Genomic DNA, 22342 nt, shown 5'->3' on the forward strand with positions numbered 1-22342 from the left:
TCAATTGAGGGCATGTCCTGACTTTTCAGGGAAACTAAGACTTTCCCTCTAAAGGCGCGCCTTATCCTTCATACAAAATGGGTGGTTCCTTGATACATAGGGCGCGCCCTAACTTCACAGGAAGCCTTCTTTGTCTTGTTATCTTTAGGGCGAGCCCTAATGTTTAGGATGATATTAATTTACTATTCAATGAGGGCGCACCCTCTCCTTTTGGGAGAGGGGGCAAACGCTAATTCTTATTGTCATATCTTTACCTCAATTTCATCCAATTGACCCGACTTTGACCCGATTGATTCTTGTAACAAAATTTGGGCATAACAATGTCCTGAAAAAATTCTCATAATATGAACTCGGATATAAAAGGTTTGTGTATTAAAGAAGGATGCAAGCTACTAGAAATTTCAATCATTAATTACACCTTACGCAACTTCTGACGGAGAATTAGTAAGTGTCGTCACACAATGCACTCAAATTTGTAAATATAAGCATATTATAAATTCAACTATTTATTTATATTTCATAGTTTCTGATATGGTTCAAATTATTTCCTATAAAAATACTTAGATTTTGTTAAACTATTAACAACAATATGTACAACAATGCATGATAGATATTAGATCAACAATACAAATTCGATAAGAGACAATGATGAAGAACAAATGTTGAGTTTGATGGATATTTCCTGTAACAACGAAGAAGATGAAGTATCTGATTTTGATTTTTTTCTTAATGCGGATTGTGGATATATGATTGATGTGGTATAATAACAAATACATTTTAATAATAGGTTTGATCTCCTTAGTATTGATTTATCGATATTTTATTTATTTTAAAACACATGTAACTATTGGATAATCCATGGATCTGGGCTAAATAGTATAAGATATAGTATGTTTAGGAAAATGTGTCAACTCATTGGTCAAATTTCAAAAAATGGGCCTTATGTATATTTACCATGATATCCTTTCTAGTACAAAATTTGGAGGAGCCTATACTAGTGCTCATTAAGATATAATAATAATTGATTAAAAAATAAATTTATATTCTTTTTATAATAAACATTAAACCGCGGCCGCCTCGCAGCACGCGTTTATTTCCTAGTTATTATTAAAATAAAATAGATAGATTTATCGAATATCAATGGGCTACTTTCGAAGTGGCCCAACTACCACATACAACATAATGAATGTACTTGAAAGCCCATCTCACGTACTACTACTCCAAATCATCAAATCTAAGGCCCAGATTTTCATTCTCCGAAAAACTAAAAGCTTAACCTAGTCACCCATAGCGCATAATAGCAACCACCAGCCAAACAAACCCAATTCATATCTGCTCTCTTCCCACACACAAACACTCTCTCTCACACATTTTACCTATTCTCTATCCATCTCTTTTATGCAAATTAGGGTTTTTACACCTTCTTTCACTTATAAAAATTAGGCCTTTTCTCAAATCAAGTCATGTGATGCCTATTCTTTTTTTGATTTGATCTTTTCTTCATGAATTGTCGTTTCGGTGTGATTCGAGTGTTTTCGATTCGATAAAATAGGCGGTTTCAATAAACGCCTATATAAAAGGCGTTTAATTTGTGTTTTTTTGTGTATATGAGTTTAATTTGACTTAATTAATTGTTGTTGGATGGCGCCGAGTCGGAGAAAAGGTGCCAGTAAAGCGGCGATTGCTTCCGCGGCGCGGAAGCAGTGGAAGGTCGGCGATCTTGTTCTCGCCAAGGTTAAAGGATTTCCGGCTTGGCCTGCTACGGTATGTGTTTAATTTGTTATTGTGTTTGTGTATGTAAAGTTGCAAGCTTTAGTTTTGATTGTGTGGTTTGAGTAATTAGGTTGTGAATTGGTTAGAGTTTTCGATTTTACGGGTGAGAGAAATTAAATTTTGGAGGTAGAAGGTGGTTTTAGGGGTTGGAATTTGTTTGAAATTAATGGATCTGGTGGGAGGAATGTTTTAATTGGTGTTTTTATTGATGGTATGTTTAGTCGATTGTTTGGTAGGAGTTAACTTTGTGTTGGGCGGAAAGTTATGTTTGTGTGGCTTAAAATTGTGTTTTTCATAATAAATGGGAATATTTGAGTGGGTAGAGTACTGACTAGAGAATTTGAAACTGTATTGTAAATGGATAAAAGTTTTTAGCAATCTGGCATTTTTTTTTCGTTTGCCAATAATGGACTTGAGAAGGGTGTATATAGATGCTATTAAATAACATGAGTAAACTAAATGGCATATGTCATATACATGAGTAAAAGAAGAGTAGATGTAGATGCTACAGTACAACGTAGGCAGACTAAGTGTATGTGCTTCAGGTACATGAGTTTATTAATTGTATGAATAAAAGAAATGAAAGATATTAACTAGTTTTGCCTGTTTGTCATTGTCAGGTAAGTGAGCCGGAAAAGTGGGGGTTTCAAGTGGACATGAAGAAAGTATTTGTATGTTTCTTTGGCACAGAACAAGTGTAAGTTATCCTGGCAATCCCTGCACTACTTGTTTTTTATTCTTAAGTTAGCTTTATCACTAGGTCTAAGTAAGTGTTGATTATCCTAAAGGGTAAATTATGTGCCTAGCTTGGATTAAATATATTAACCAAACATAAAACATTGGATTTCCTTTTCCAAAATGATTATGTTAAAATGAATCAATTGTGCCTGCCAATGAATGATCAAGGTAGTTGAGTTTACAAGTTGGAATATTTCATAACCTCAATCTCAGTCTGAATCTTGCATACTCATTATGCACACAAGTTACTCTGATAAACAGTGTCTTTTAACTTATTAACGAGTTGTTATATACGCGAATATCTGCTTGTGTTGTGGACCCATTGAATGTACGTGAAGCTTAAATTTTATTGTCACCTAAAAGAGTTGCCACATTGATAGTGCAAACTTTTTCACTTTGGGAGGTACCTATTGGTAATTATATAATATTAATTAGACTATGAGATACATAAATCGTATTACGGGAGTATAAGATGACTATTTAGAATGTGGGGTGCTTGTCCTGAGAATGACAAATGTTGGTAAAGATATCAAACAAGTTTTTAAGCATTTTCTGGACTTTTTTGTAAAGTTTCATCCTTGAAGAACACTGCTAGATGTGTCAGGTGTGCTTCCTCACAAATTATTTGGAAAGTTTATGAGCACATACATAAGTTATTTTCTCATGATAGTGGTTGCCACTGATGAGAAAGTTTTTCATCTTAGACACAAAAATTAGGTTACCATTATGTAGTAGCACATTGTCATTTCTTCGGCTTGAAAGGACCAGTGGAAGTCTATTGGGAGTTCATAACCAGGATACATTTCTGTTGGCCGGAAGCTCTGTTGTTGTCCCTTAAATTTGTAAGATAACTAGCTCTTTTTAACTAACACGATTTTGTTTATCAAATTTTAATGCTAACAAGGGCATTGGCAGTTTAACACCTCTATCTCTGGAATTCTGGATCTCTTATTTATGTGAAGATTTGTCTGTTCTTTCGTTTTTAACATGATTATGTAGTTGACTATTTTCTCTCAGTTTTAGTACTGAATGGTGGGAAGCAAAAACTGGCTGTCCTAGATTTTGGATTAAGTATCATTCTAACTAATTTGGGCTTCTGTACATGGAAACATGACTACCGCATTGGTGTAGCTCTATATGCAGGTCTTTAGTCATTTGAATTTAAAGCTAACATTGTACTTCTGATAATCTGTGTTGAGAACTTGAGATTAACTGTAATTTGAAAGTCTTTAGGTTCATTCCAAGCCAGTTTATTTGAGTTTAATATGTCTAGCTCCATTGTTATTTATCAGATTGTTACTTTTGAATATTCTGTAAGTTATGTCCGGATGCTTTGTCATTTAGTAAACAGCTTTTTCTTTAGAAACTCATGACTTAACTGGGAATCTCTGGGCGATGAGTCGATGACCCTTGCAGATTGAATATTTTATTTTTATGTCGTTGCACTAATAAAAGGAAATTAATTCAATGTATGTTGGGCCTTGGGCACAGTTGTTTGACATAGTGACCATTCTCCACCACCATAATTTTCATAGTGATACATGCATTCTGGGGGTATGTATATTATTTTGGACAGAGGACATGTCCAATTATTTGAATGAGTGTACAAGATAAGGAAGGCTATATACTGTTCAAACAGATATTTTTAATTAGTCTTATAATTGGCAAAAAAATTAAGAACCAAGCAATTTATCTTTGATTCATGCACTACTCCATTTGCACACTACTTTTCTGTCAGATGCCATCTTACTCTTCTAGGTCGATGGGATAAGATCAGTGAGTGGTGATCTCATTTTCAATGGTAATAACTTTGGACCAATGCTTATTCCCCAGGGTACATAACACCTCTGTTTTTGCAGATGATATTATAGAATATTAAGTTACTTTAATATTCATTATTACATTAAGAAACCCTCATCTATGTAAAAACGTAAATGTGTTTGCTTTGAGTTTGTACCATGTAATTTAACAGTAATGGATGCCACAAGTTTTAATGCATCCTTTGTTATGATCTGTTTTTAGTTTAATTTATATTCTTTTAGGTGTGGAGTTTTTGTAGTATCTCTACATTCCTTGTCTGAATATTTGTTGGGGTTTAAATCAATGTTTCAAATGTCACATTTTGCAAAAACAAAATTACATTTGTAACCCTTTCGGAATTGCTTGCTGTACTGGCGTGATTGTGAACTATCTGGTTAGGCAATATATAGAAAGTAAGTTTGTAGTAAAGGCGGCCTAAGCATTTGAGTAAGATCCCATTTTTACCATCCAGATACCCTACTAGAATCAATTATTGGGAAAGGGGAAGGAAGATATTTTTTTTTATTCTTTTTCGTCCCTCTGAATTTTGTCAAGTTGCATTTGTATTATTGAAGCTGTTTGATCCTATCATTTTGAATTTTAAAGGTTTACTGTAATAAGTCCTGAAATTACGTGTTTTGGTATGTGACTAACTTCTTAGTTACTTCCTGTAATTTACCTCAATTGACGCATGAGAAAATCAACTGATTGCTTTCATTTTTGGAAGTGATATGGCATTGTGTACTTAAAACGTGATTATTCTGCACAATCCCAAAAGGAGACAAAATGTCAATTATGTATGCAGGCAATTAATTACCTGAAAATGTTGCCTGTAGAGCATGGACAATTTTCAGACAGTGACTCTCTGTTTAGGGTGTGCTGGACAAGTGTACAGTTGGTTACATTGTATGCATCAGGATTAACACGTGTTTAGACACACAAGGAGTCGGTTCACAAAATTTTGGGAACATTTTTAGCTACTTAGTTTTGAGAACAATTTGTGTTCAATGCATGTCGTAGTCACTTTGTGTTTTTAACCGATATCCATGAAGATTATGGTATTTAGTTTAAACCAAAAAACGGAATATATTTCCAAGATGATTGTATCTTTTACTGCTACCTCTTCTTTGTAGTCTATTTTTGGATCTGGTATTATGACCAATGCTGACTTGCTGATTGATAGTGGATGATAACAAGTTTTTGTGAATCCTTCATACTGAAATTTTGCAGACTTCTGTGTGTACATCGTTGCACCTTTAAGCTACGTTTTATTTATGGTATTATAATTCCCCGTAATTTTTGTTTATCTACTATAGATTTGAAGGACAAGTATCCCATTCATGAGGTTTTAATCAACTTTTTAGATCATTTCCATGGCATTAGAATACTTTGTGAGAGATCTTAATACATAATCACCAAAAATGATTTGGAAATTTAGTAACTTGTTACTGTAATTATCTTAAATGTGATAAAACGAGTACAAATCATCATGGTTGTCATGTCGAGAAGTCGAGTCGAGACGATGGAGGTCCAGCTTGTCGGCGAGTCAAAATATTAATAATAATTAAATTATATATATATATATGTATAAATACATATCTATATACATGGTTTTCCACAACAAAAGTCTAACATCCTATACTCATATATATACTCATATATATCAATCAGAAAATAGATTTATTAAACACACACACATATTATATTTCCTTTCTTATGCTCACATCGATAAGCTGACTATACATAAATAAAAACACCCACATAAATATATATAAGTTGAAATTTGCATGTTGATTGTTGCTAATGTTGAGTAGATTTTTAGAAAAAAAAATCGTTTGAATTTTTAATTGGATTTTGCATTAGTCGACCAATTAGTCGAGCAAGTAGTCAACCAAGTCGACCGACTAGTCGATAAGTCGACCAAGTCAACCGACTAGTCGACAATTCGCAAGTCAAGCTCTCTAGTCGAATTTCTCAAAACGACTAGTCGATTACTAATTGACCGCCGCGACAATAGTACAAATCATATATAGTTGAAGGATTGTAGTCATTGAAAACATAGCCAGAGTGTTTGGAAAATACCAAGACACCCATAACATGTTCTTGCAGCTGATAGCAAAAAGGCTTAGCTTACCTCAGTATAATTGATACATGTGTAGATTTACATTAATTTGTTTTCCTATAAAAGACTTGTAGGTATGCTATGTAGGTATGCTAAGGTTCTGTGATTACTGATTACATGAAATATGTTGATCAAAATAATAGGTTGGAGACATCTTTTATGAAAATTTAACGAAAAAAGTCTATTTGTGATCATGGACATATTATATAGTGTCCTCGTAGCGTTTCTTTAAATGTAACTTCTTTTACAAGTGTGTTTAATTATCATGTTACAACTGCTGATCTGTTTTTCTTACTTTAAATATAATTATCTTTTTTTTTATGTACAGTGCATTCTGTAATCCAGCTGATGTTGAAGCCTTCACGGAAGAAAAGAAAGAAAATCTTTTAGGAAAGCGTCATGGTAAAGGTGCTGATTTTGTTCGGGCAGTACGGGAGATCATTGACAGTTTCGAGAAGTTAAAAAATGAAGACCAAAATACAAATGCACTCTCAACTAATGATATCATTGTGAGAAATGGTGGCAATTCTGAAGAATCTTTGGCTGACTCTGCTATGAAGGATGAGGCTCCTAAAGCAACAAATGGAGCATCTCATGAAAGTACAGATTCTACCAAAGTCAAGTGTGAAGATTATCCAGTTGAAGGGTCTCCAGTGGGAACAACACAAGACCCTTTCCATAATGAAGAGGCTTCATTTGAGGATCCTGCAGTTGATACTATTGCTAAAGAAATGTCTCAGCCGACAACGTATGTAAGGAAAAAAAATGGAGTCACGCAAGCACATAACTTTATTATAGAGAAAAGAGTGCCGTCTGCTCGAAGGTCAAGAAGTTCAACCAGGGTAGATACCCGCAAACTTCGGAACTTCAGATTGCCATCTAGAAACCTAAGAAAAACTGCGGGGATTGTAGAGAGGTATGAGTTGCGGGATGCATCATGTAGAAGGAGCAAGCGTATCAGGAAGTCACCAGAAATTTCCGAAGTGAATGATGTGGATTCACCTGCTTTTCTTTCAAGTGGAAATCCTGAAGAAAAAGATTCCGAAACTGGAACAGCAGACTCTGATACTTTTAGTTTCAATGAGGGGAGCACTGTGGAGTCTGGTTATGGACTACTGCAAACGGATGCTGTTGTCGAATGTTCCCAGGGAGATACCCACATAAATCAAAGGCTTGATTTCCATTCCAGTGCTGTTATTATTAAGAAAAAACGAAATCCAAGCAGAAAACGAACAAACAGTGGTGCTAATGAACCTATTGGTAGACTGGAGAAGGAGCCAGAATCAGAGATTGAAGAGCATAGACCTAGTCAGAGTCGGAGTGTAACAAGTGATGATAAAAACCTAAATGAGAAGTACATCAATGACGACGGAGATGAGCATCTGCCATTACTCAAAAGAGCCAGGGTTCGAATGGGTAGACCAACTTTTGGCCAGCCAGATTCCTTTATCCAGCCGGAGGAGAAATCTTCTGAAGTTTCAGATGGTCAGATGGTGCGGCTGAATGCATCCTCGAATTTGGAGGAAGATAGTCCCGTTGACAAAAATCTATCTGTTGCTATGCAGGAGTTGGATAATCCGTTGAGAATTAACAAATTTCCTGTCAATAAGCCAGCACCTTGGGAAGTCAAGAAATCATTTGGTAGTTCAGTAGATGGTGAAGCTGCTTTACCTCCATCAAAGCGCATTCACCGTGCATTAGAAGCAATGTCAGCTAATGTTGCTGAAGAGGTTAAAGACACTTTTGGGTCACCATCATCCATGAAAACATTTATGAATGCGTCTTGTTTCCCACCCATGAAGAATTGCTCCAACTTGTCTCCTAGTAACAAATTAGAGGGTGAAACTATGTTGCGGAATGTAGTCCCTTCTTGCAAAAATGGTACTCAAGAGACCATCTTGGGGTGCTCTACTAATACAATTCTTTCCACAGTTGACGAGTCTCATGTGCCGTATGTTGAAGTTGTAAAATCTGATATTCCATCAAGTAACAACGGCCAAAAACCTATACCCTGTGCTACTGGACTTCCTGTAGAGGCTGTCAACTCTTCGGATTGTAAGGATATTGATGTATCATCGTTGAGTAGGAATATTCCTGAACCTGTGGTGATGCCTCAAAGGCCAACACCTCTAAGAGCTAGCTTGGACATAAAAGCGATTAGCAATGAAGGTAAGCAAGAGGATTTCCTGCAGTCTTCTGCTGATAACAAGCAGATTGGTCTGGAAAAAGCGTTTGAAGAAGGTGATCATGCAAGGCTAGCTACAAGAAGCTCAGATTCTGTTATAAACAATACAGAGGTTATTAATTGTTTGCCGCAGGAAGATAAAGATTCGTCGTTGTGCAATTTACAGGATAAATGTCAAACCACCAACTTTTTGAGGCTTGATATCGATAGAGATAACGAGGGCACTGAAATGTAAGTTGGGCTGTATATCTATGTCATTCTAAAATCAGATAATAAGAGTTCTTAACTGCTGACATGTCTATTATATAGTTTTCATTGTTATTTGTTTCCTGCTTTATATATTTATTTTTATCATTCCAAGTATTGCTTACGTTTCTCTCTTCTGTAGGCTTGTGGTGAAAGAAAATCCGACAGTAAAGGATTTGAAAGTCATCCAATCTCCAAACATAGAGGCAAGGACTACTTCCTTGCAGGATCTTCCACATCTGCTTCGTTCTACTTCTCATTCTGAAGATAATTTGAGTCACAAAAAAGTCCCGGGTATCTGCTCATCTTCGTCTCTGACTGGTGGGTTAGTCTCGACTACCCAAGCACCTTCACATGTTTCAGCTTGTAACATGTCCGCATCAGATAACATTTTACTTCTTAAAAATGATGGCTGTTGTGATCTTGATGTACCCTTGCCGCCTGAGAAGCTAAAACATGCTGGGAAACAAAATAGTAAAGAAGAAGCCAGTGCTGCTCTTACATCCTTCGAAGACAATCTTGGATTGCCGACAAGGACAAAAGATGGTTTTTGTAGTCTTGATGTACACTTGCCGCATGAGAAAATAAAACATGTTGGAAAACAAAATGGTAAAATAGAAGCCAATGCTACCCTTAAATCCTTCGAAGAAAATCTTGGATTGCTGACAAGGACAAAAGATAGCATTGGTCGAGCGACACGAATCGCTATCGAATGTGGCAAACTCGGTGTTGCTTCTGAGGTATGTTAATAGCATTGTTTTGATAAAAAAACAGGATTTACTTCATGCAGATAGCTATTTGGTTGGACTTGTTAATTCTTTTATCTTTTCTATGTTATATTGAGAAATTGCCCGTTGGAGCCTTTATTTTTTCTTGTAGGATTTGTGTCCAGTTAGTGAACCATGAATATTTTTCTTCTACACTGTCTACCAGTATATACCGATCCTGGTGTTTGTTATGTTAGGAACACAGGAATTTGCTTTTTCTATTTTAGTTCCATTTGAATGCGTTCACTAATAAATATTCATAAATATGCGGTGAACCATCTTATACTTGTTACCAGATAAATGAATTGGAAATGAAATGTCCCTTGCCATTTTTTCTGTTTTTAGCTCTGAAGTATCGTAATGGCTCTCTGATTAACCCCCTCGTTACTTGTGTGAATTTCCATCAAAAAATGCTGTGCGAGATGCTATATTTGAAGAACTGTAATCTCATGTATTGTTAAATACCAAATAGCTTAATAAAAATGCTACATGAGCAAATTTAAACTTTAGTCTTGTCATACCAAGGGTGTTGTGTGTTTCTTATTCACAGAAACTTCTGGACTAATCGACTTCTTAATTTTGTGATGATTTTAAATACATGCGAATGAGCTACCCAAGTGAAAAAAATTCTGGACTAATTTATCGTTGAATTTACATTTATCTTATCTGTTAGTGCCTTCTCAATGATGTCAGTGTTGGGTTAATGATGTCAGTGTTGGGTTGGGGAAGAGTATTAGCATTTGTTGAAGTCGTGCCTGTATTGTGTTGATGTATTCCATCTGTTGTCTGTCATGGTTGTCACGGCGCTCGACTAGTGACTAGTCGAGCAGTCGAGAATGAGAAGTCGACTGGAGAAAATTGGATATTTCGGGCGACTAGTCCGGTCGACTATTTGTTCTAGGTCATCGACTAAATCATTTTAAAGACCCAAATCCAATTGAAACCTTGTTGAAAACCATTTTAACGGAAAATTCAGCCCTAATTTCTAATTTAATGATAGAAACACCGCGACCTAGCCCAAACAGATGCTCTTCAGACCTTTTCCACTTTCCAGACTTTCTTCAACCCTAATTTACAGTAAGCTTCTTCTTCTTTTTCATTTGTATATATACACATATATGTACAGTAGTATAAGTATATATGATGTAACCTTATAACGGTACACATATATTATATATGTATTTATATATACACGAATTTTTGTGTATATGTACATATATTCGTGTATGTAAGTAATTTTAAGTTTTTCATCACTTTAGCTGTCAGACTTAGTTTAAACTGTAAGTAATAAATAACAAAGTTGTAACAAATCCTCATCCTTGGATATGAAATATAAGGACTTGAAATACAATATTTTGGTAGATGTTGGAAACTTGAAATTTAGAAGCCTAAATTATAATATATATATATATATATATGAATATATTATATTATATTATATTTAATTATATTTATATTTTTTTGGTCGACTAGTCTATGACTAGCCACGACCGGAGGTCCATCGACTCGCCTCGACTTAGCGCCGTGACAACCATATTATTATATGTATTAGTCCCCAGCGGATTGCTGTAGGCAGGATCGCTGTTTTGAGGAGTGTGATACCATTTAATCATTTTGCACTTCTGGTTGAGGCTGAGCCTATCCCGCTGAAGTTTAAAACCTTTTTGTTTTAACGCCTGTGATATTACATTCTCATCGCTTGAGTCAAGTTGACCTTAGTCTGCCGAAAACCTCTATATTTTTCCAACCCTTTGGGGGTATGAGTTCATACATGTGGTGGTATTATGGTAAAACTCTTACCAACTAAAGAAGTTAGTCATAGTAAGAATTGGAATAAGTACAGTTAAGCATAAAGTTAAGATGAACTACATGTAGGACTTAGTTGCTCTTTTGATTTTCATTGTAGGTCAACACGGGCCTTTAAGCTTTTTGCTACATATTTTTTAATTTTCTTAAATGAACATAAGATTCTTGGTCTTAGGTAGTTTAGCAATTTAATTATCACAAGAATCTCTTAATAAATTCATGTTTCAAAATAATTGTGTAGCCTTTCACCATAAATGGGCTCAAGATCAAGATTTAATTTTTCATGTAAGGTGCATTATAACATAACTTTTGACAATTCTAGTATTTACCATTTCATTTGTCATAAAAGTTTATCGTCTTCCACAGTCTCTTAAATTTCTTGTCTCTTACAACTTTTTGTCGTTTTGATTTTTCTTCACTTTGTTGGCCATCTTTTGTCCATCATCCCTTCGGTTCGTCGTGTATATTTACTTCTTTCTGGACAACATCCAACAAATCATTTGCTCCAAGGATTGAGAATGCACCAATTCTCATAGTTATCTTTAGTGAATTTTGGCATTTGCCACTGAGACATTCTCCTCGCCATGATCTTCTTTTCTTAAATAAACACAAGCCTAAGTAGAACCTTTGGCTTTAGATATTACTGTGTTGGAATAAAGGAACTCGCTCAACTCACACAAAACTCTATTTAGGAGAACAAGTTTTTTGTATTTAACCTGTATTGCTTGATATATAAATGACTTGATACAAGACATTATATAAGGCTCTACTGAAGTATCTACGTAGACTCCAAGTGACTTGCTAGAACATTCTTTAGGGATTACTTGCTTATAGCCTGCGATTCTCGGTTTTTTAACGTTAATTTTTTCTAATTTTTTTTTTGATGTACATGTATATTGTTATTTCTGATTTTTTTTTTTATTTTTGATAGTTTGTTGTAATATAGTTTCAACAAATGTCCAGATATTGAGAAATATACCGATTGTTCAATTGAATTACAGTTATATATATATATTAGAATATCTAATCATATTATATGTACTATCATTGTATCATACTTTGTTGTTTGAACAGTATTAGAACAACATATTCTTTTCATATTTATGATTGGTTAAATCTCTAATCATATTCTATCTAAGGATTGTATTACGAGAAATTGGTGTGAATAATAGTAGAACAATGTAATCGTTTTCTATTTATGATTGTATTAATAATAAACTGATTCTATTAAAACATAATCGTAATCATCTATTTTTAATAATATCATATCAAAGGTTGAGATTGTTTTGGCGGTACATGATCAAAGTTTTGGATAAGAAGTCTCTTACGCTTAATATATATAAGGATAAGGATATAATATGCAGGTCAATACATTGAATATAGAAAATGTAAATACATGTACCAAAATTATTCTAGAAACTATCACACTCTTCTAGCTCTTGATAATCAAAAACATTTTTTTTTCAAAAGAAGCATTTTTGTTTGTCAAGTTATATGATTTTTGTGGGTGATGTCTTGTCTCTCTAACTTTTATGCCGTACTACTAGACATCTATGGCTTCCAATTTGTAACACATGTTATGCTTCTCGTTCTAAGACTCTATTTTCAAAGGAGATGCCACATTTTTAACATGTGTTTGTTCTATATGCCAATCATATAACAAACTTTGATGCTTTATCGTGTTCCTTAACTTAGGTTGACCAATATTTTAGACTTGGGAAGTTCATGACATAAATATCACCTTCTAGAGTTTTAATTAAATCAGAAAACTTTGTTTACGTTATCATATTCATATATAAAGGCCGGTTTCGTAATTGTGCATTATTGATTTTGAGTTAAATTATTTTTCGGGTTGAGACAAATTCTTCAATGTATGGTGAGGCTAGAAAATCTGGTAGTTGAAAAATATGTAAATTGAAGAAGTACCAGAAATTTCGGCGTTCTTGATATAGGACGATGTCTAGGATTATGGATTTATGAACTGAGCAAGTCCAACAGTGTGCTAGTAGCCTCCTTATAAATAATATAAAATATTGACTCTTAGCAATTTAGATATGATTTTGAATTTCAGCTCCAACAATGATCCCTATTCTCATTCCTTATCATTATTATATTAATAAATTTGAAAAGATTGAGGAGTAAGAGAGAGAAAAAAGTAAAAAGAAGGGAGAGAAATAATTTTTTTATAGATAAAAGTGATATGAGGGAGTACTAGTAGTTCTTTAAAAATTAGAAATGAAGGTCATGTATTAGTGATTTAGAGAACCTCTAAGACACTGTTTGAGTGTCATTTTGTACCAAATTTCCTATAATTGGACTTAAGAGCTTATATAAGGAAGTTGTTGGACTTGGTCAAGCAGTGAATTATCTCCAGAAGGAGAATACACAATTAAGATCTAACTGGTATTAGTACTACAAGAGTTCCTGATGCTAAGACATAGAAGTAACAGAAGTTCCGAATGATGAAAACCCCCACTTAACTATATCTACTTGCTGGTACTCATCCCAAAAAAAATGACTTTCATTCTAAATTTTTTTGTGGACACTGTAAGGCGCCTGAAAAAGGCCGTTTTACATATATTTTATCATATTTTTTGTTTCTCAACATAGAGGGTATTAGAGATATAGGTTATAGCTCTTTCGTGTTAAAAACTTATGTGTGAATGTCGTTAGATATATAATATTAGGATACGTACTCAGATTATTTTTGTTCAATAATTATCGTTGGATATTCATTCGAACTCGGCAATAAAAAGTCTGTTGTACACTCAGAATATTTTTTATTTTAATAATTATCTTTTGGATATTCATTCGAACTCGGCATTAAAAAACCTGTTGCACCATTTTTTGTACAGGTTCTGTAAGTTTCGGAGTTGTACTTGTCACTCTGCTGATATTTTCTGCCATGCTTGTGATTAATAATACCTTCATGATATAGGTGATTGACATACTTGCTCGGCATCTGGAGAAGGAACCTAGTTTACCCAGAAGAGTAGACTTGTTTTTTCTTGTGGATTCTATTACGCAGTGCTGTCGAGGCCTGAAAGGCAAGTCACATTTTATAATCTGTACCGAGAGCTTTCTGAAGTTCACTTTATTGGTCAGTACTCGGTACACTATCACACTTTTACCATCGTGATTTTTTGTTTTCCAGGTGAAGTTGGTGGAGTGTATCCTTCTAAAGTTCAAGCACAGCTACCACGCCTGTTATTAGCTGCTGCTCCTCCCGGGAGTAATGGTCGGGAAAACCGCAGACAGTGCTTAAAGGTTTCTGCTTGAGAGTTATCTTGCAGCTTTGTTGAAGCTGTTGCTATATTTACAAATTTAATGTTTCTGACTCGTAATTTCTGGCTAGGTATTGAAGCTTTGGCAGGAAAGAAGGGTCCTTCCAGAGTTGGTAATCCGTCGTCATATTCGAGATCTTGATTCTGCCAATAATCCTGCTTCCGGTGACCCCCTTTGTCGCCGTGTCGAAAGAAATGAGAGGGCTTTTGATGATCCTCTTAGAGAAGTTGAAGGGATGGTTGATGAGTATGGAAGGTGTGGCCTCTTCTCATTTTTTTTATTATGCATATATAAGAGTTACTAATATTATTCTAATTTTTGTCCCATGTATATATTGTTGAATAATATTATGGGTGTCGTACATGTATGTTATTCTGAACTTTGAAATGTCTTTCGGAGTATTAAGTCTCCTTTTATTGCTACAGCAACTCATGTTTTCAGCTTCCTGGTTTTCGGATGCCTCCTATGCTGAAAGATGAAGATGAAGGATGTGATTCTGATGGGGAGAGTTTCGAGGCTGTTACTCCTGAACATAATACAAATAGCCCTGGAGGAGATACCAAAATAGCTGTCAGTGAGAAGCGTAGTCACATATTGGAAGCTGTTGACGGTGAACTAGAAATGGAAGATGTTGCACCCTCTTGTGAAGCTGAGTTGGGTAGCACCAGCAATGGTCGAGTTCGCAATGCAGAGGTCTCAGATCACCGAATCGAACAAAACCTTCCAGCTGTAAACCTCCCTCCAAAGCCCAAGGCTGTACCAGCCTCCTCTCCTCCTCTGCCGATGTCGCCTCCACCACCTCCACCTCCTCCCCCTCCGCCCCTGCCACCACCACCACCACCACCTCCATTGTCTGCATTGCCCAATTCAGTTACTAACGTTCTGGATTCAAAGTTATATGTAAGTATGCAGCCTTTTTTTACTTTTCTACCGAGGTGGTCTCATTGTTTGTTTTATAGTGTCTAGTAATGGATTAACACGTAATTTAATTTTCTGCCTTTTCTTGCTTGCTACTGCAGACAAATGATGATAAACAACAATTTGCTGTACGTTCAGCTGCACCAACAATTGATCCAATAATTCCAGATGCATCTTCGTATAATGCTCCTGATAATGGAAACTGTCGGATGTCGGTTCAGATACCTGAATGTGCTAAAAATGACTCTTTTAGCAGTTTGCCTCTCCATCTACCTATTCAGCCACCCAATAGTGTTCCACAAGTAAATGGTGCTGTCTCGCATAGCAAGGCATTTCATTTAATAAGGCCACAGGTACCTGACGGTCTACCTGCCTCTCATCCACCAACTCAGTCCATGAATAGTGTTCCACAGTTAGATGGGGCTGTTTCTCAAAAGGCATTTCACTTGAGGCCACCTCATCCTGCTCCGTCAAATCAGTTTTCGTATGTGCATGCGGATCAGCGAACACAAAGGAGGGAGATTCCCCCCCAATCCTATCACACCAGGTCCCATTTTGCGCATAATAGAGATAGAGGTAACTTTTACAGTGACAATGATAGATTTGAAGCAGCACCGCATGATGCTGGTGATAATTGGAGGCATTCAGAGCCTTCTTTTTCTGGTACACAACAAATTAATGTTGATTAAATAGATTTTATATGTTTAGGGTGTAGATTTGCTGTCTCTTATTAATTTGCTTTTTGTGCTTCCGCCTAGGTCCAAGCTATCGTGATAGTGGTAGGCTTACATATGCACAAGGTCGCTATGGTGGACCGTTGCGTGAGCCGCCTGCTACAAATCATGGTTGGCCTTTCCCACCCAGGCCTATGCATCATAGAGAAGTTATGCCTCGTAGACCATCCTTGGATGGTCCTATTCCTGTGGCAAGTAGAGGTCTGTTACTTTATCTCATAAATCCATGGAATTCTGTTTACCATCATTATTTTGTCTTGAAATTGATTTAGATGTTTCAACAAGGTCAGGGTTGCTGACATAGAGTATTGTTTTTCGGAGTTTCAGGTCCCAACTACTGGCGACCTAGATGACAAATATTAGTGTGACAGTTCGAGGTATGTTTTCAGGATTGTTAAAGTTCCTTGCGATGTTTTCAACTGCTTAATGTTTTGATTCAAGTTATGGGATGTATAACAGGAATTACCAATTTTGACCTAGATCGTGCGGCTGTTTAATAGTTCAAGATAATTTGTGGGTGTTACATTGAGAAAATTCGATGAACAATTTCCGGGATGGAATGGCACTCAAGAATTAGCAACTAATGTTTGACTGTACATATGTTCTTTGCCATCTTTCTTACAACTCCCCCGAATAGAGAGGCAAAGCTGTAACTTTATGTTGCAATTTTAGTTCAAATTTAATAATATTGTTAGATTCAAGGAAATAGAATTTTCATAAATATATTTAATATATATGTAGTGATAGGATATCCCCCGGGATGTGGTCCATTAGTTTTGAAGCTGGTGCATCTTTTTTCATTCATTAGACCTTATTAAGTGTATTAATCATTGTAAAGTATTTACAATACTTCTGTACATTGTGAAATCGATTTCCCGCTCTTGCACAGTTGGCAAGAATGTTGAAGCTGGAGATAAAAAAAAATCCTTGGGTTGATGTTAAGTTCTTGTGTATATTACTGTTTTTTTGTGTTATGTTTGCCAGTGAAGTGCATAGTCAACTCTGATGTAAGCATGGTTTCAATAATATCTTTTAAGACTACAAGCTTCAAATATTTCAATTTTAATAATTTATATTACAAATCGTCTACAATTATGATCTACAAATGATCTGAAGATTAGAAGTTCACTTTTCACCGGAAAAAAAAAGATCGTTTCAAATTAGTTGTTCATTTCAAATTTCAAAGTAAGTTTTTAATTTTTAAGATACCTAATAAACTATCTTATATTTCGAAAATCAATTTAACTTTTACATAAATTATCTAGTTTATATTTTACAGGTGTAAAAAATATTGACCTGAATAAAAATATGTAATGAATATTAAATATATGCGTGATTTTTTTATATTGGACTATTGTTTTAAATGAAGGGAGTGGCATAGGTGTATACTTTTTACCGTGAACTCGTTTATCTTTTACTTCAAATATTTAGTTTCATGCTCAATCCAAGTATCTTGTACAATTAATTTGAGTATAAATGTTGTTTTTTCAACCCAAATTGATAGGTTGATCATGTAATATACAACATAACTAGATTGTGCAAGTACTGTACAATTAAAAAATTACTAGAGTTAAGATGTATTGTTCACAAATTTATGTAATTGGGTATGAAAAAAGACTTGTATCTGATAAGTTTGCAAGGATGAGACTATACAAGGGCTGGAGATAGCCATTACCCTTAGGTTTGTCATAATCAGTGTTCTAAAAATCGGTCTAGTGGTGGCTGTAGGCGTTAGGCGGTGGTAAAACGCCCGACTCGGACCTAGGCGGTGATTTAGGCGATTTTTCAAAAAATCGGGATTAGGCGGGCTAGGCGGTCAAAAATCGGTCCTAGGCGGTCTAGGCGGAAAATAATTAAAAAATATTTTTTTTTTACGTTTTTATAATTTTAAATCATTAATTTCATAATTTCACACAATATCATGTCAATTTATAATATAAAGTATTGGTAAGAAGTAACAAGTAATCTAATATATTTATTTTCTCACTTAAAATATAAAAATAACATATTATAATTAATTTAAAAGTGTGAATTAAAATATAGTTAATATTGTAAATTCAATAATTAGTACATAACGCATGTCAAATGTGTAGATATTGTTTAATACCATTCTAATTTCTTTTTTCAAACAAATATTTGACATGTTGATCATTATATAATTATAAAAATTTAAAATAATATTTATATTCTTCCGATTAATGTTCCGATTAATCGGTCCGATTAATCTCCGACTTGCCGATTAATCTCTCGAAGGTACCCTCACCGCCCTGTCACGCCTAGCGATTTCTGGAATACTGGTCATAATATAGGAACTTCTATTATTTGATTTTTTTTAAAATATATATATATATATATATTTTATTTATATATTTATATAAATAGAAATTTTGTCTTTCCTAAAAATATTATTTGGCAACCCAAAAAAACATTTAACCCTATAAAATAAAATTTAAATTAATTAGAGTTCTCTTATTTATTTATTAGACCAAATTCAAATTTTTTTGATAAAAACGTACTTGCATTAACAAATATTATTCTCAAGATTACACAGAATAAACTCCGGAGCATTTGTTAACCACTCCGTTGGACCTGACGTAGAATATGCAGCCTTCGCTAGAAGATGTGCTACAATATTCACAGATCTATACACAAACATAACTAACACTTCTTCAAAGTGTTTTAGGATATCAATACAATCTTCAATAATTATATGAAAATAAGTGTTGCCTCGACCTCCAGTAATTGCATCTACCACAAGCTTTGCGTCACATTCAAATATACATTTACTGTGTCTCCAGGTCTTTATCCACATTAAGGCTTCCTTCAACCACATAGCCTCTGCTTCTTTTGGCTGCATTCTTCCTTGCACTATACTACTTCCAGCTCCAATAAATTCTCCCCTATCATTTCGAATAACACAGCCTACTCCCACTTGATCTGATCCCGGAACACAAGCTGCATCCGTATTAATTTTTAACCACCCTGTAGGAGGCTTGGTCCAGGTTCGGCTTCCAGTTGTTTGCGTCTCTTTTACTTGTTTCTTTTCTGCCATTGCCGTGTTCCAATCAACCAACATACTATACGCCTTAGCCTTAACCCCAAATGTCGACATGCGTACACTGTTCCAGACCCAGTTATTTTTTCTATGCCATAAATTCCAACACAATAATCCCACCATCACAACTTGCTCCTCAGTCCCTGTTCGGAAGATCCTTTGCAAGACATTCATTACGGTATCATTTGGCTTGACATTAACTAGTTTTTGGAGTCCTGCATTTTCCCACACTTCCTGAGCAAAACAGCAATGGAACAACACATGTAAGTCATCCTCTGCATATCTTTGACACCATGAGCACACTGTATTGATGTTAATATTCTTTATTGCTAAAGCAGTCGCCGTAGACAAGCGACTCCGACATACACGCCATAACAAATTAATGACTTTGCCACGCACTTTTAAGCTCCATAATCGCCTCCAGAATATTCTGTCTGGGCATGCATTCACCCCTCGTAAACTCCTATAACAACTTTTTACCGTGAAGTCTCCGTTATCTTCGAGATGCCAAAACCACTTGTCCTCCTTTCTCCTACCCCATAATGGGACCTGTCGTATAAGCATTTTATCTCTCTCATTAAACAAATCATTCAGGACCTCCTTATCCCAACTACAACGATTCTCAGCAAACAAGTTATAAACAGTGCCACCTCTTCTTAATTCATCCGGCATATCAGTTGTGAGATAACCGTTTCCAGAGTCAGGAAGCCATGGCACTTTCCATATTTTCGTACGCATACCATTGCCTATTCTAAGTCTGCACCCTTGTCGAAGTACTTCTTGAGCTTCCATCAGACTTCGCCAAACATAACTCGGATTTAAGCCCATGACAGCATTTAGATAATCTGTCTTGGGGAAGTAACGTGCACGCATTAGACTCGTCACCAGTGGGTTTACATTGTTGATAATCCTCCATGCTTGTTTTGCAAGCATTGCAACGTTAAAGCTCCTTAATTTTTTAAAACCCAATCCACCATCTGTTTTAACATCACATAACCTGTCCCACGACATCCATTTAATTCCCTTGTTTGAATTTCCATTCCCCCACCAGAAAGAATTCATTCTTTTTTCAATTCCATCACATACCTCCGGCGGTATTAGGAACATACTCATCCAAAAATTTGGTACAGCCTGGGCTGTCATCTTCAACACAGTCACTTTTCCTGCCTTAGATATAGTTTGATTCTGCCATCCTTGAAGCTTTTGTTCCACCCGTTCTACCAAAAACGAGAAAGTTGCATTTTTTCTTCTTCCTATAGTCATAGGCATCCCCAAGTATTTTCCTGGACTTTAATTTTCATTAACATTAGCTTCAGGTCCAACTGCTCTGAAAAAGAAATAACAGTTGTCTGCAAATAAAAGATGGGAGATAACCGGCGCACCCCTCGCTATAGTACATCCATGAAGTAATCCAGCTGCTTCATTACGCCGTATCATAGAACTTAACCCCTCTGCACACATAATATATATAAGGTGATATGGGGTCGCCTTGACGAATCCCTCTGCTCGGCAAAACATCACCAAATATAGTACCATTTTGGAGGAAGCTATACGACACTGATTGAACCAGTCCCATTATGCAAATATACGATTATACTATTTACAAAAATGGATTGTGTAATGTGATATGTCATTAAGGTAAACGTTAACGTGTCTTTTTTTTTGAAATCAAATAAAATATGCATTCAACTCAAAAGATCAAACATAAGAGGCTCCAACAAGCACGTAGGAGGAGACGTGAAAACATTTTGGGAATTGACTAAACAAGGGATTCTAGCAATTTTATGAGCTACCCTGTTAGCATTCTTCCGGATAAAACAGACTAACACTGTAGACAAATTCTGGAGAGCTTGTTTGCACTCCTCTATTACCTCACCCACCTCTAAACAGATCACTTTATCACATTCAATTGCTTTGGTCGTGAGCAATGAGTCCGACTCTACGAACACTTTAGTTCCATGAAGCTGTTGGTCCTTGATCCATGATAAGGCTTCGCGAACCCCTAATGCTTCAGCCTCGAAAACGGAGTCGGCCATAGGAAGACACAAATTCTTACCTGCTAGAAACTCACCCAAGTAATTCCTCATCACCATACCCACTGTAAATAACTGAGCATTTTGAAATATAGAAGCATCCATGTTGATCTTAATGGTGCCTGGATCTGGACATTTCCATTTATGAACCTCCTGGTGCTTTACTCTACTGGTATGAGAAGAGACAACCACCTGAATCCCCTTGGCTTCAAGCCATTCCCGTTGTATACTAAAACTGCTGTCCATAGCAAACGCAGAGGACACTGATTTTGCATCCCATACCTTCTTGTTACGCCAATGCCAAACTCCCCACAAGACAACACAAATTTTACTTACTTCTTCCATAGGTGCAGAACTAACCTTGGAGAGCAACCAATCATGGGCATACTCTACTTCACTCCAATCATAAACTAAATTAGCATGCTCCCAACAGCCACGAGCAAACTCACACTCAAAAAAGAGATGTGTCATATGCTCTATATCCGATAAGCATATTGGACAAGTGATACCAATTCTGATGCCTCTTTCACTTAACCTCTTACGTGTAGGAACAACATTTCGAAGAAATTTCCAAATAAACACCTTTATCTTATTAGGAATTCTCAGATGCCATACCTTCTTCCAGCCAACACTCTGAGGCACTGCATTAGTTCTGAACTTCAAGTTATACCAGAACCGGTAACCAGACTTTGCACTATAAATTCCATTGGGTGAGTCTATCCAAGCCACTCTATCCATAACCTCACGCTGAGGGATGGGAACAGCCAGAATCACATCTGCGTCTTCCTTCACAAAACGATCTTTGATCAACCTTACATTCCACTGCTTTTCATTTGGAATAAAAAGACTCGAAATAGTTTCATCTCTCCCATCGTAAACT

General features: G+C 35.7%; 1 protein-coding gene across 2 annotated transcripts; it reads left to right on the forward strand.

The window, feature by feature from the left end:
* The first annotated feature begins 1294 nt into the window (after positions 1-1294).
* Positions 1295-17316, forward strand: LOC141708533 (protein HUA2-LIKE 2-like). 2 transcript variants are annotated; one of them, XM_074512201.1, is made up of 12 exons: positions 1295-1764; positions 2394-2470; positions 6762-8849; positions 9007-9604; positions 14376-14484; positions 14592-14704; positions 14793-14977; positions 15148-15622; positions 15742-16303; positions 16399-16575; positions 16696-16751; positions 16834-17316. In XM_074512201.1, exons 1-11 carry the CDS (start codon positions 1642-1644, stop codon positions 16725-16727), a joined length of 4539 nt encoding a protein of 1512 aa, XP_074368302.1. In that variant the 5' UTR covers positions 1295-1641; the 3' UTR covers positions 16728-16751; positions 16834-17316. The 2 variants fall into 2 exon arrangements, with proteins under 2 accessions (XP_074368302.1, XP_074368303.1); XM_074512202.1 differs by having other exon boundaries at positions 16702-16751.
* The last annotated feature ends 5026 nt before the right edge of the window (positions 17317-22342 follow it).

The sequence above is a fragment of the Apium graveolens genome, chromosome 2 (genome assembly GCF_009905375.1).
Source record: "Apium graveolens cultivar Ventura chromosome 2, ASM990537v1, whole genome shotgun sequence".
NCBI classification, from domain to species: domain Eukaryota; kingdom Viridiplantae; phylum Streptophyta; class Magnoliopsida; order Apiales; family Apiaceae; genus Apium; species Apium graveolens.